Source organism: Mastomys coucha, unplaced genomic scaffold (assembly GCF_008632895.1).
Source record: "Mastomys coucha isolate ucsf_1 unplaced genomic scaffold, UCSF_Mcou_1 pScaffold13, whole genome shotgun sequence".
In the NCBI taxonomy this organism is placed as follows: Eukaryota; Metazoa; Chordata; class Mammalia; order Rodentia; family Muridae; genus Mastomys; species Mastomys coucha.
In genome coordinates this window covers 52,346,174-52,356,789 of record NW_022196895.1, presented here as the reverse complement: position 1 = coordinate 52,356,789, position 10,616 = coordinate 52,346,174, and the positions used below count along the sequence as shown (strand labels likewise).

Sequence of the window (10,616 nt, the reverse complement as noted above, 5' to 3'; positions counted from 1 at the left end):
TGGAACTCACTCTGTAGACCAGGCTGGCTTCGAACTCAGAAATCCTCCTGCCTCTGCCTCCCAAGTGCCGGGATTAAAGGCGTGTGCCACCACTGTCTGGCTTTGGGCAAGTCTTATCTGTAAATCTAACCTAACTGTTTTCATGGCTCTCTGATGAATATTTAGCACAATCTGAAAATCTAGATCCTGTGCTATAAGTTTACTGTTCATGACACCTACTCCTGCTGAGCCTCTAACGGCATGTGAGTCTGACCTGACCTTTTCAAATGCTGTAGTGTATCCATTTTAAGTTTGTATTTGTGTTATTTTGGTTTACATGTATGAGTAAAAATTCATAAAAATAGTTTTAAATAGTTATACATGCCTTAGAGATAATACTAAATTTTGTTATTATCATGTTTAGTTTATGTAGTGTACATGCATGCATATGTGAGCAGGCATGTGTGCAGAAGCCAGAGGACAACATGCAGAATTCAGATGTCTCCTTCCTTCCATCCTGTGGGTCACAGGTCAGACTCAAGCTGTCAGGCTTGGTACAAAACACCTTTATCTCTGTCAGTCACAGGCAGGCTTTAACAGGAATATTTATGAGAAAATACCTTTAGATTCACATTCCTGAATTTCATGTTTTCTTTCCAAGGCATAACGTAACGGGTCGGGATCATCCCTTGCTTTAGTGAGAATCGAGGCAAGTGAATATCATCACACCTGAAGATCAATTAGGAAAGGAGAAAGGAGATCTTGAGTTAACGGGTGCCCCGTCCCTCTAAGGAATGGACGCAGTTGTGTTCCCCAGACCCTGCAGCTGCAGGATAGAGCTGTGCTATGGATTCATCTAACAGCGAACCAACCCTTTAAATCTCCCAGCAGCCAGCCATTGGGGTGTGGTGGCTCAGGCCTGATACCCCAGCAGTCAGGAAGCAAGGAGGTTGCTATGGAGACCATCCTAGTCTACGTATTGAGTACAGGGCTAGCGAGGGCTGCAGTGAGACCCTTCTACAACACCAACCAACCCAAGTATCAGCAAGATCAAATCAGGGCTGGGTATGTGTTCTCCAACTACAGATGGACATACGACCCAGATTTTTATTTTTATTTTTATTTTTTATTTTTATTTATTTATTTATTTATTTTTAAAGATTTATTTATTTATTATATGTAAGTGTTACTGTAGCTGTCTTCAGACGCACCAGAAGAGGGCATCAGATCTCATTACGGGTGGTTGTGAGCCACCATGTGGTTGCTGGGATTTGAACTCATGACCTTCCGAAGAGCAGTTGGTGCTCTTCCCCACTGAGCCATCTCACCAGCCCCAGATTTTTATTTTTATTTGGTGTGTGTAATATGTGTGGGAAGATGTTTTTCAGAGACCGGAAGTGGGCATTAGAGTCCCTGGAGCTGGAATTAGAAGCACTTGGGTACTGCTCAATGTGGGTGCCAGGAAGTGAACTCAGGACCTCTGGAAGAACAGCAGGTACTCTTAACTACTGAGCCATCCCTCCAGCCCCTCCAATCTAGTTTTAAGAGTGAATATTGTAAACCATAAGTTGCTTCATATCTTTGAATTATCCAAAGGAGATATGAAGCCGAAGAAAAGAAAGAAAAGGAGATGGGAAAGACTGATTTGAATTCTTTATCCAAGCTCTGTATTTAAGTCAGACTCACTATTCCTGCACAAACTTCTCTCTATATACTGTAACATTAAGCTCTCTGTATAAACGCCCAGGAGAAGCCTGTTGTGGTCTGAATGAAAGTGGCCTCCATAGGTTCATATGTTCATTTAAATACTTGGGCACCAGTAGTGGAACTGTTCGGGAAGGATTAGAAGGCGTGGCCTTGTTGGAGGAGGTGTGTCACTGGGGCTGGGCTTTGAGGTTTCAAAGCCTTCACTACTCATCTCAGTTAGGTCCTTCTCTCTGCCTTGTGCTTCTTTATGAGCTATGAGGTCTCAGTTCCAGCGCTGTGCCTGCCAGCCTGCTGCTATGTCCCCCACCATGGTCATGGACTAACCCTCTGAAACCATTGCTTCTCATAAACTCTTCTCTAAGTTGTTTTGGCCACTTCCCAGCAATAGAAAATTAACTAAGACATTTCACAAAGTCACTGTGCTCTTGTATGTAGGTCCCAGACCGCAGATAAAATCAACAAAAAACCCTCTGCAATCATGGAGAGTTAGAGGTGTACACCTGCAGTCCCAGCCATGGGAGAGGCGGATGCAGAGGAATCACAAACTCCTGACCAGTGTGGACAATTCAGGAGATGGTATCTCAAAGGGGGAGGGGGACGGCAAGGTTGTAGGAGTCAGAGGCAATGGAGGCCACCAGAACATGGCCCACCAAATCAGCTAAGCAGGGCGGCATGGGCTCATAGAGACAAAAGCAGCACCCACGGGACCTGCATGGGTCCGTCCCAGGTCCTCTGTGTTTATGTTATGGCTGCCAGCTTGGTGTTTTTGTGGGACTGCTAACAGTGGAAGTAGGTGTATCTCTGATTTTTTGCTTGTTCTTTTCTAAAGAGGAAACAGAAGGGGAGTGGCTCTGGGGGACAGGGGAGGTGGGGAGGAGGGTCAGGAGGAACAGCGGGAGGGACAACTGTGGTTGGGATGTGTTTCATCTGAGAAAAACCTATTTTCGTTAATATATATATATATAATATATATATATACATATAATATATATATATATTACATATATATATATTGGTTTTTCGAGACAGGGTTTCTCTGTGTAGCCCTGGCTGTCCTGGTATTCACTCTGTAGACCATGCTGGCCTCGAACTCAGAAATCCACCTGCCTCTGCCTCCCAAGTGCTGGGATTAAAGGCATGCACCACCACTGCCCAGCCTTTTTATATATTTTTTAAAGATTTATTTATTTTATGTATATGAGTACATTGTAGCTGTCTTCAGACACACCAGAAGAAGGCATCTGATCCCATTACAGATGGTTTTGAGTCACTATGTGGTTGCTGGGGATTGAACTCAGGACCTCTGGAAGAGCAGTCAGTGCCTTTTTCTTTCTTTCTTTCTTTCTTTCTTTTTTTAGAATTATTTATTGGGCTGGAGAGATGGCTCAGTGGTTAAGAGCACTGACTGCTCTTCCAGAGGTCCTGAGTTCCACGTAGTGGCTCACAACCATCTGTAATGAGATCTGTTACCCTCTTCTGGTACATCTGAAGACAGCTACAGTATACTTATGTATAATAATAAATAAATCTTTAAAAAAAAAAAAAAAGAAGGTGCTGGAGAGATGACTCAGTGGTTAAGAGCATTGACTTCCAGAGGTCTTGAGTTCAAATCCCAGCAACCACATGGTGGCTCACAATCATCTGTAATGGGATCTGATGCCCTCTTCTGGTGTGTCTGAAGACAGTGTACTCATATACATACAATAAATAAATAATTAAAAAAAGATTTATTTATTTATTTTATATACAGAGTACACTGTAGCTGTCTTCAGACACACCAGAAGAGGGCATCAGATCCCAGTACAGATGGTTGTGAGCCACTAAGTGGTTGCCGGGAATTGAACTCAGGACCTCTGGAAGAGCAGTCAGTGCTCTTAACCACTGAGCCATCTCTCCAGTCCCTCTATTTTCAATTTAAAAAAAAAAAAAATTAGAGGCTGCTGCAGAGATGGCTGAGCAGTTAAAAGCATTTGAATGTTCTGTCACCATGAAGATGGGAGTTCAGTTGCCAGCACCCACAGTTGGGCTGCTCACAATTGCCTGTGGCCCCAATTCCCCCAAAATGTAACACCCTCTCCTGGCCTCCAAGAACAGAGAGGGAGGTGGGAAGAGGAGGGAAGAGGAAGGGGAGGGGAGAGGGAGGGGGGAGGGGAAAAGGGAGGGGAGAAAGGAAAGGGGGAGATCCATAAACTCATGCACATACATATAAGCAATTGGTTTGTCTTTTTGTTTTTGTTTTTTTCTTGGTTTTTCAAGACAGGGTTTCTCTGTGTAGCCCTGGCTGTCCTGGAACTCACTCTGTAGACCAGGCTGGCCTCAAACTTAGAAATCTGCCTGTCTCTGCCTCCCAAGCGCTGGGATTAAAGGCGTGTACCTCCACTGCCCAGCTTGCTTTTTAAATATAAAAAGGAAAATAACAACTTTAAGGGATGCAGTGTAGGGGGTAGAGACTTGCCTAACATACATAAAGCCTGAGTCCCATCTCTAGCAGTGCTTGGTGGTGCACACCTGTATCCTTAGCTCCGTAGAAGCAGTAGAGTCCAAAGTCATTCTTGCCTATATAGGGAGATAAAGTCCAGCTTGGACTACTTGAGACCTTGTCCTGGGGTGATGTGGAGGTAACTGATGAAGCTCAATGCTAAAGCACTCGCCTAACATGTGTGAGGCCCTGTTCTGTCTCTAATTCAGTATAACAAACCACCAGCCCAGACCTCAGGTCTTTACTTTATTGGCAGGCTTCTGTTGGGGGCTGTGCAGGAGGAAAAGCAAAACAGCTTTAGAATTCATGGAATGTGGCTCACCTGTTAGCTCGAGCTCGGATAGGCAGAGCCTGGAGGGCTGTGTGTCCCGAGGACTTCATGCTGGTGTGGAGTTTCTCTTGGTTTGTTGCCCTCATGGTCACAAAGTCCCTCATAATCTGAGTTGTATACATCTCTAAGGGGGTTCCCAGCCCCTCACTGGGATTCAGAGCTGTGTCACTGACATGGTCTTAGTGATTGATCTTTTTCAAATATTGCTGCTGGAGCAGGTTACTGATTCCCCACCATCCTTAGAATTCGGAGATGTGGATCGTTAACAAAGTTAGGTAAAGATGTTTTTGTTAGTGGCCACGATGTAGAAGGTCTTGGGGAACAATTTAAAGTTCAGAAAGGCACACTTGATGAGGGAGGGAGGGACTTTTTGAGGACAGGGAGCCAGAACCATGGTAGCCTTACTAGTACCAGCTGGGACCTTTCTTCTTAAAGCTGGGCTGACGACCAAGGCGCCGATTAACTTCTTGTACCCGTTTTGCCCTTAGCCTCTTGTTATCATTTAATAAAATAAAAAAAAAAAAATTATTAGGCAGAGGCAGGCGGATTTCTGAGCTTGAGGCCAGCCCAGTCTTTGTAAAGTGAGCTCCAGAACAGCCAGGGCTATACAGAGAAACCCTGTCTCAAAAAAACAAAAAAATTATTGAGTAGGTATGTACCCTGAGGGTTTAACATAGGAATGACTTTTTTTTTTTTTTAAAGATTTATTTATTATATGTAAGTACACTGTAGCTGTCTTTAGACACTCCAGAAGAGGGCATCAGATCTCATTATGGATGGTTGTGAGCCACCATGTGGTTGCTGGGATTTGAACTCATGACCTTCAGAAGAGCAGTCAGCACTCTTAACCACTGAGCCATCTCTCCAGCCCAGGAAGGACTTTTTTTTTAAATATGTTTAATTTGTGATTCAAGACTTCTTATTAGATTAATAAGATGATTGGTTCTTGGTAACTACAAATCGCAGCCTGTAAGAAAAACTGGCTGAGAAAAACATCTTGCTTATACTTTGTTAATTTATAACTTTAGACATGAATGTATGTGGGTTCTTGTAAATAATTTTTTACTTGTAATACGTAAAACATTTTTTCGTGTAAAGGTATTTGGGAAGATGTTTTTTAAAATAATCTCTCACTAGAAGAAAAGTAGAATGTAACCATATTGTTATTTTTATACTGCTTGAAAGATTTTGCTGGGATATTTAAGAATAAAGTTGGAGCTTGCTGGAGTCTTGCTTCATCCACCAAGTGTGAAAAAGTCTGCCCGAGTGTTCAATCGCTGCTCCCCCCCCCCCCAACCCCCTTACCTGATCTGTTGACCCGGAGGCTGCTCTTCAACAGGTTTGGATGGGTTCTCAGCTGTTTGGTTGTTGTCGAGTTTGGGTAAGGCAGGCCCGGCATCTTTTTCTGAGGCCATCACTGGTAGCAATGACAGAATTCTCACCTAGAACCTCCCACAGTCTAATTCTGATGAAACTGCTGCCACTGATGTAACAATCGCCTTGTTAGCGCCACAGCAACCCTCAGGAGATGCAGGTCAGGGCTCTTTGCTGTGGGTGTATGTCTCTTCGTGGGAAACATTATGAATGGTTTAAAAATGAGAGTATGTGGAGATACTGCAAATTTGACAAATAAAGGAAAACTACGTTGGCCCAGAGCCTGGGGATGTAGTTCAACTGGTGGTACTTGGTCCGCGTGACTGAACTGTAGGCCCCATCTTGAACACCATGCAAACCAAGTAATCTATACTCTCAAACACTTGGAGGAGGCAGGGGGACCAGATGTTTAAGGCCATCATTGGCTACATAGGGAACTTGAGGCCAGCCTGATCTACAGAGTACATTCTAGGACAGCCAGAGCTACATATGGAGATTCCATCTCAAAAAGAAAAACCAAGTTGCCACGCGGTGGTGGCACACACCTTTAAACCCAGCACTTGGGAGGCAGAAGCAGGTGGATTTCTGAGTTCAAGGCTAGCCTGGTCTACAGAGTGAGTTACAGGACACCAGGGCTACACAGAGAAACCCTGTCTCAGTAAAAAAAAAAAAAAAAAGAAAAACAAAGCGTCTTATATTAGTTTCTTTTGACAAGCAAATGGCAAGAAGCTCCAGTACAGACTAAGTTTCTGTCTGTAAGACTCAAAGCACTCAGCAGATAAAGGCTGAGGTGCAGCCCTGCAACCTAGAGACTCCCCAAGGGCAGAGACACGCGACTCCACAGAACACCCTTTAACCACCACATGCATAACTTCCACAGCTCCTCTCTCTCAGGCACACAGTAATAAATTCACTTTAAAAAGCATGACACGAAGTAGTAGACACAGCGGCATAAGCTCGCATCTCGGCGCATCTCGGCACTGCTTAGGCCGAGGCCGGATGGGTCAGCCCACACCAAGACCCTGCCCATTACTGAATGTAACAGCTGAACACTTTATACATGTTACGGGACATTTTAATGGAATGTGTTAAAAGCAATGCCTAGTTCACCACAAAGAAGAATCGGAAAACCAAAGTGTCTTGGTGGCATGAAAACAGTGAGCTGGACAGAGCGGCCACAGCTCCACATGGGCTAACAGTCAGCACATGCAGCAGAATGAGAAGTAACCCGTGCTGTACACTGTCACACAGCCATCCCTCCGCACTGCCGCTGATGGCACCCGACTGCCCACATCCATTACTACTTCACAGACAGAAGCAGTGCTCCATTCCCTAGTTTCAGTGCACAGTAAAGCAACCTCCGTAGAAATGGTAACAGCTTTTTTTTAAACAAAGGTTTATTCTTCAAAATGTCCCAAATGTGCTTAGAAGATGTCCAAGTCCGGAGGGTGGTCCACCTCGATGGCTTCCTCAGCATCCAGCTTGGTCTCACCGGGTCCTTCCTGGGCTTCGTCGAGAGAGGCCAGGGCCTCATTAGTGTCACTTGCAAACGTTTCTCGAGACGTATCGTCATCCTCCTGGAAGTTCAGACTTTTAATAGCTTGTTTCATTTTCTTCCCCAACAGCTGTGTTCTTCTTTTTCTAGCAGCTTTTTTATTTTCATATTCCTTTTGATTTTCGATGTAGAAAATGTCCTGAAATAAGAATAACTTGGGTAAAAAAAAATAGCAAACCAGAAACCACCCCATATTATTTGTTACAAGTATACTATGAGTCAGGCCTTACAGTAGTCCAGTGTCTATTTCTCACAAACATTACCAGAATGCAGCTCATGACGTAAGTGCTGATGGCTGTATTCAAACAGTCTACTATCAAGTAGGCCATGCCCATTCTGCCATGACACATTGCACCACACATCTGTCTGCTACCATGGGGAAATCTTGTTAGACCTTAAAGGAACTATAAACCATCATTCACACAGACACAGACACAGAAACACACACACACACACACACACACACACACACACACCAGGAAAATAAAAGAGTAAAAGTATAAAACTTGAAATGTCTTTTAACTATATATGTATATATATGTATGACTGCCTGTGCTAAGAAGTTAAACAAAGTGACTGTGTGCCTAAGAACATGGCACTTGTAAAATGTAGTAATTCCATCTCTTAAAAATATTGTAGAGGCTAGAAAAATGGCAGTTAAGAGCATTTACTGGTTTTCTAGAGGACCTAGATTTAGTTTACAGCATCAACAAATAACAGCTTTAACTCAGGTTTAAGGGCATCTGATACCCTCCTCTGGCCTGACAGCACTGCACATATATGTACAAACATATATGCAAACACTCACAAACATATAAAATAAGCATAGATATTGAGAAGCCCAGTACTTGACACTGGTACTACTGAAAGTCCAGGCTGGACATGTAGTACCCATGACTTACAGTATATGGGTAACCCACCCCAAAGAGTGACGATTAAAAATGTATTGTGAGAGGGCTAGAGAGATGGCTCAGTGGTTAAAGGCACTGACTGCTCTTCCAGAGGTCCTGAGTTCAATTCCCAGCAACCACATGGCAGCTCACAACCATCTGTAATGGGATCTGATGCCCTCTTCTGGTGTGTCTGAAGACACCGACAGTGTACTCATATACATAAAATGAATAAATTTAAAAAAAAGTATTGTGAGGCACAAAACCAATATAAATAAGAATATACTTGTTGGAGTCGCACTACATTGTCATGATTAGCCTGCCTTCTGCACCATTTGCTGGGATTATAGATGTGTGTCACTACACCCTGGTTTCAAAATGAAGGACGCATTTCTATTTTATGTACAAACACATTTTAATTTATTAGCTATCTTGATCTTTAAAAAGTTCTCACTAGTAATGTTTGGCAATGCAGTAAATGGTCATGAAGTTCCTTTCCCACCAACCACTGCAAGTTTTATCAAAACCAAACTGCAAGTGGGGCATGGTGTACACCTTTAATCCATAGCACTCACAAAGCAGAGCTCTGTGAGTTTGAGGCAAGCTAGGGTTGCACAGTGAGATGCTGTCTCACTAACAAAAGCCAACAAACCCTTGCATTTTTTCCCAAACATAAACATGTGTTATGGTCTGACTACCCCTCACCCCCCCCCAGGATAGCTGTAGCCATTTTGTTCCATGCCTGCCTGTTACTTCATATTGTTGCTGTAACTAACATGCCTGCCAGTCATTAACACCTGGCTCAGGGCAAGGACATGCTGACCACACACCTTGTTTTGTTCTGTATGAAGTTTGCTAACCCTAAGAAATTCCACAAGACTTTACATAGGATCCATCAAATCAAAGGTCAAAATGAACTGTTATGTCTAAAATATCTTGAGTCAGAGCTGACTGCCAGGCAGCACTTCCTATACCTGTGCATGAACACATTGTGTTTTTTTCCTTTAAGCTGAGAGATATGATATCTATTGTCATAGTTCAGATAATTCTGAGCTATGTCCCTGGTCTGACTAGTGTTAGGGTGCATGTTCAATAAATTATCCTTGCTTAACTGAGATCAGGGTTCATATGGTTTGTGTGGTAATTTCTGAGCCCAACACACGTACCCTTATTCCTTTCCCCCTCCCTTTTTTTTAAAAGATTTTATTTATTTATTATATGTATACAATGTATCTGTCTTCAGACTCTCCAGAAGAGGAAGTCAGATCTCTCATTATGGATGGTTATGAGCCACCATGTGGTTGCTGGGATTTGAACTCAGGACCTTCGGAAGAGCAGTCGGTGCTCTTAACCACTGAGCCATCTCTCCAGCCCTTCCTTACCCTTTTTGAGACAGGATATTACTATGCAGCCCTAGTGGCCTCAAATCTGCCTGCTGCTGTCTCCTTTATATTTTCTATAACTTAAACATTAAACTACAAGGTCTTCCAATAATAACAAACAATAAGCAAAAAGACAAAACAGCCCCTCCCTCAAAAAACCCAAAACCAAAAAACTCCAATCAACCAATCAAAAAAACCCAAAGGGGGAAAAATAAGAAAGAAAAAAGAAGGCGTGAAGGAAGGAAGGGAGCTCAGTGAGCAAAGGTGCCCACACCAATCCTGAAGACCCAGCATGGTGGACAGAAACTTCCCATTATCTGTTCTCTGATCGCCACACAAATAAGAGGTCAGACTCTCTAGAGTTGGACTTACACATGATTGTAAGCTACATGTGGGTGCTGGGCACCAGCAGGCACTTACTGCTGAGCTCTCTCTCCAGCATAAGTTTTCTATTATTACTGTAGTGCAGCATTCCTGAAAATTCAAAGATGGAGGATGGTGAAATCACTAATTTTAGAGTCAGTGTTCTGAGTGGCTTCAGGCAATTCTATTCCTCTATTGTTTAATCTGTGTAACAGGGAAAATCTCCTTTCACACCCTGGAGTTCAAATAGTATCCATGCTGGGCCCAGGGCCAATGGACATTATTGTCTTCCTTTTTGTCTCCGGGAACCATTTGTCCAAGGTTACTCAAAATATCTCTTAGGCCAGGCATGATGCTGTAATCCCACATCCAGGAAGTGGAGGCAACAGAATTTTAAATTTAAGGCTAGACATAAGTATAAAGAAAAGAGAACAGAGAACAGAAAGAGAACAAGTGTCATCCTCCCTGAGCCCCTATATCATGTTATTTAATCCCTTACATTTTCCCATTACACTGCTAAATAAGCAAAGAGAAGGGGGCAGGGGGAGGAGAGAGA

At 43.2% G+C, this 10,616-nt stretch overlaps 2 protein-coding genes across 2 annotated transcripts in view; both read right to left on the bottom strand.

The window, feature by feature from the left end:
- The window catches only part of Tex43 (testis expressed 43), a 7,949-nt gene extending 2,005 nt beyond the window's left edge, over positions 1–5,944 (bottom strand). The window contains exons 1-2 of the mRNA XM_031366314.1: positions 5,802–5,944; positions 600–708 (exon numbers count right to left, since the gene is read on the bottom strand). Of these exons, the coding sequence (XP_031222174.1) occupies positions 600–708; positions 5,802–5,911 (219 nt within the window). The 5' untranslated portion in view covers positions 5,912–5,944. The remainder of the gene's footprint in view (positions 1–599; positions 709–5,801) is intronic.
- Positions 5,945–6,927: 983 nt separating this feature from the next.
- Positions 6,928–10,616, bottom strand: part of Phax (phosphorylated adaptor for RNA export) — a 19,002-nt gene continuing 15,313 nt past the window's right edge. Inside the window, exon 5 of the mRNA XM_031365718.1 lies at positions 6,928–7,564. Coding sequence (XP_031221578.1) covers positions 7,295–7,564 — 270 coding nt within the window. The 3' untranslated portion in view covers positions 6,928–7,294. The remainder of the gene's footprint in view (positions 7,565–10,616) is intronic.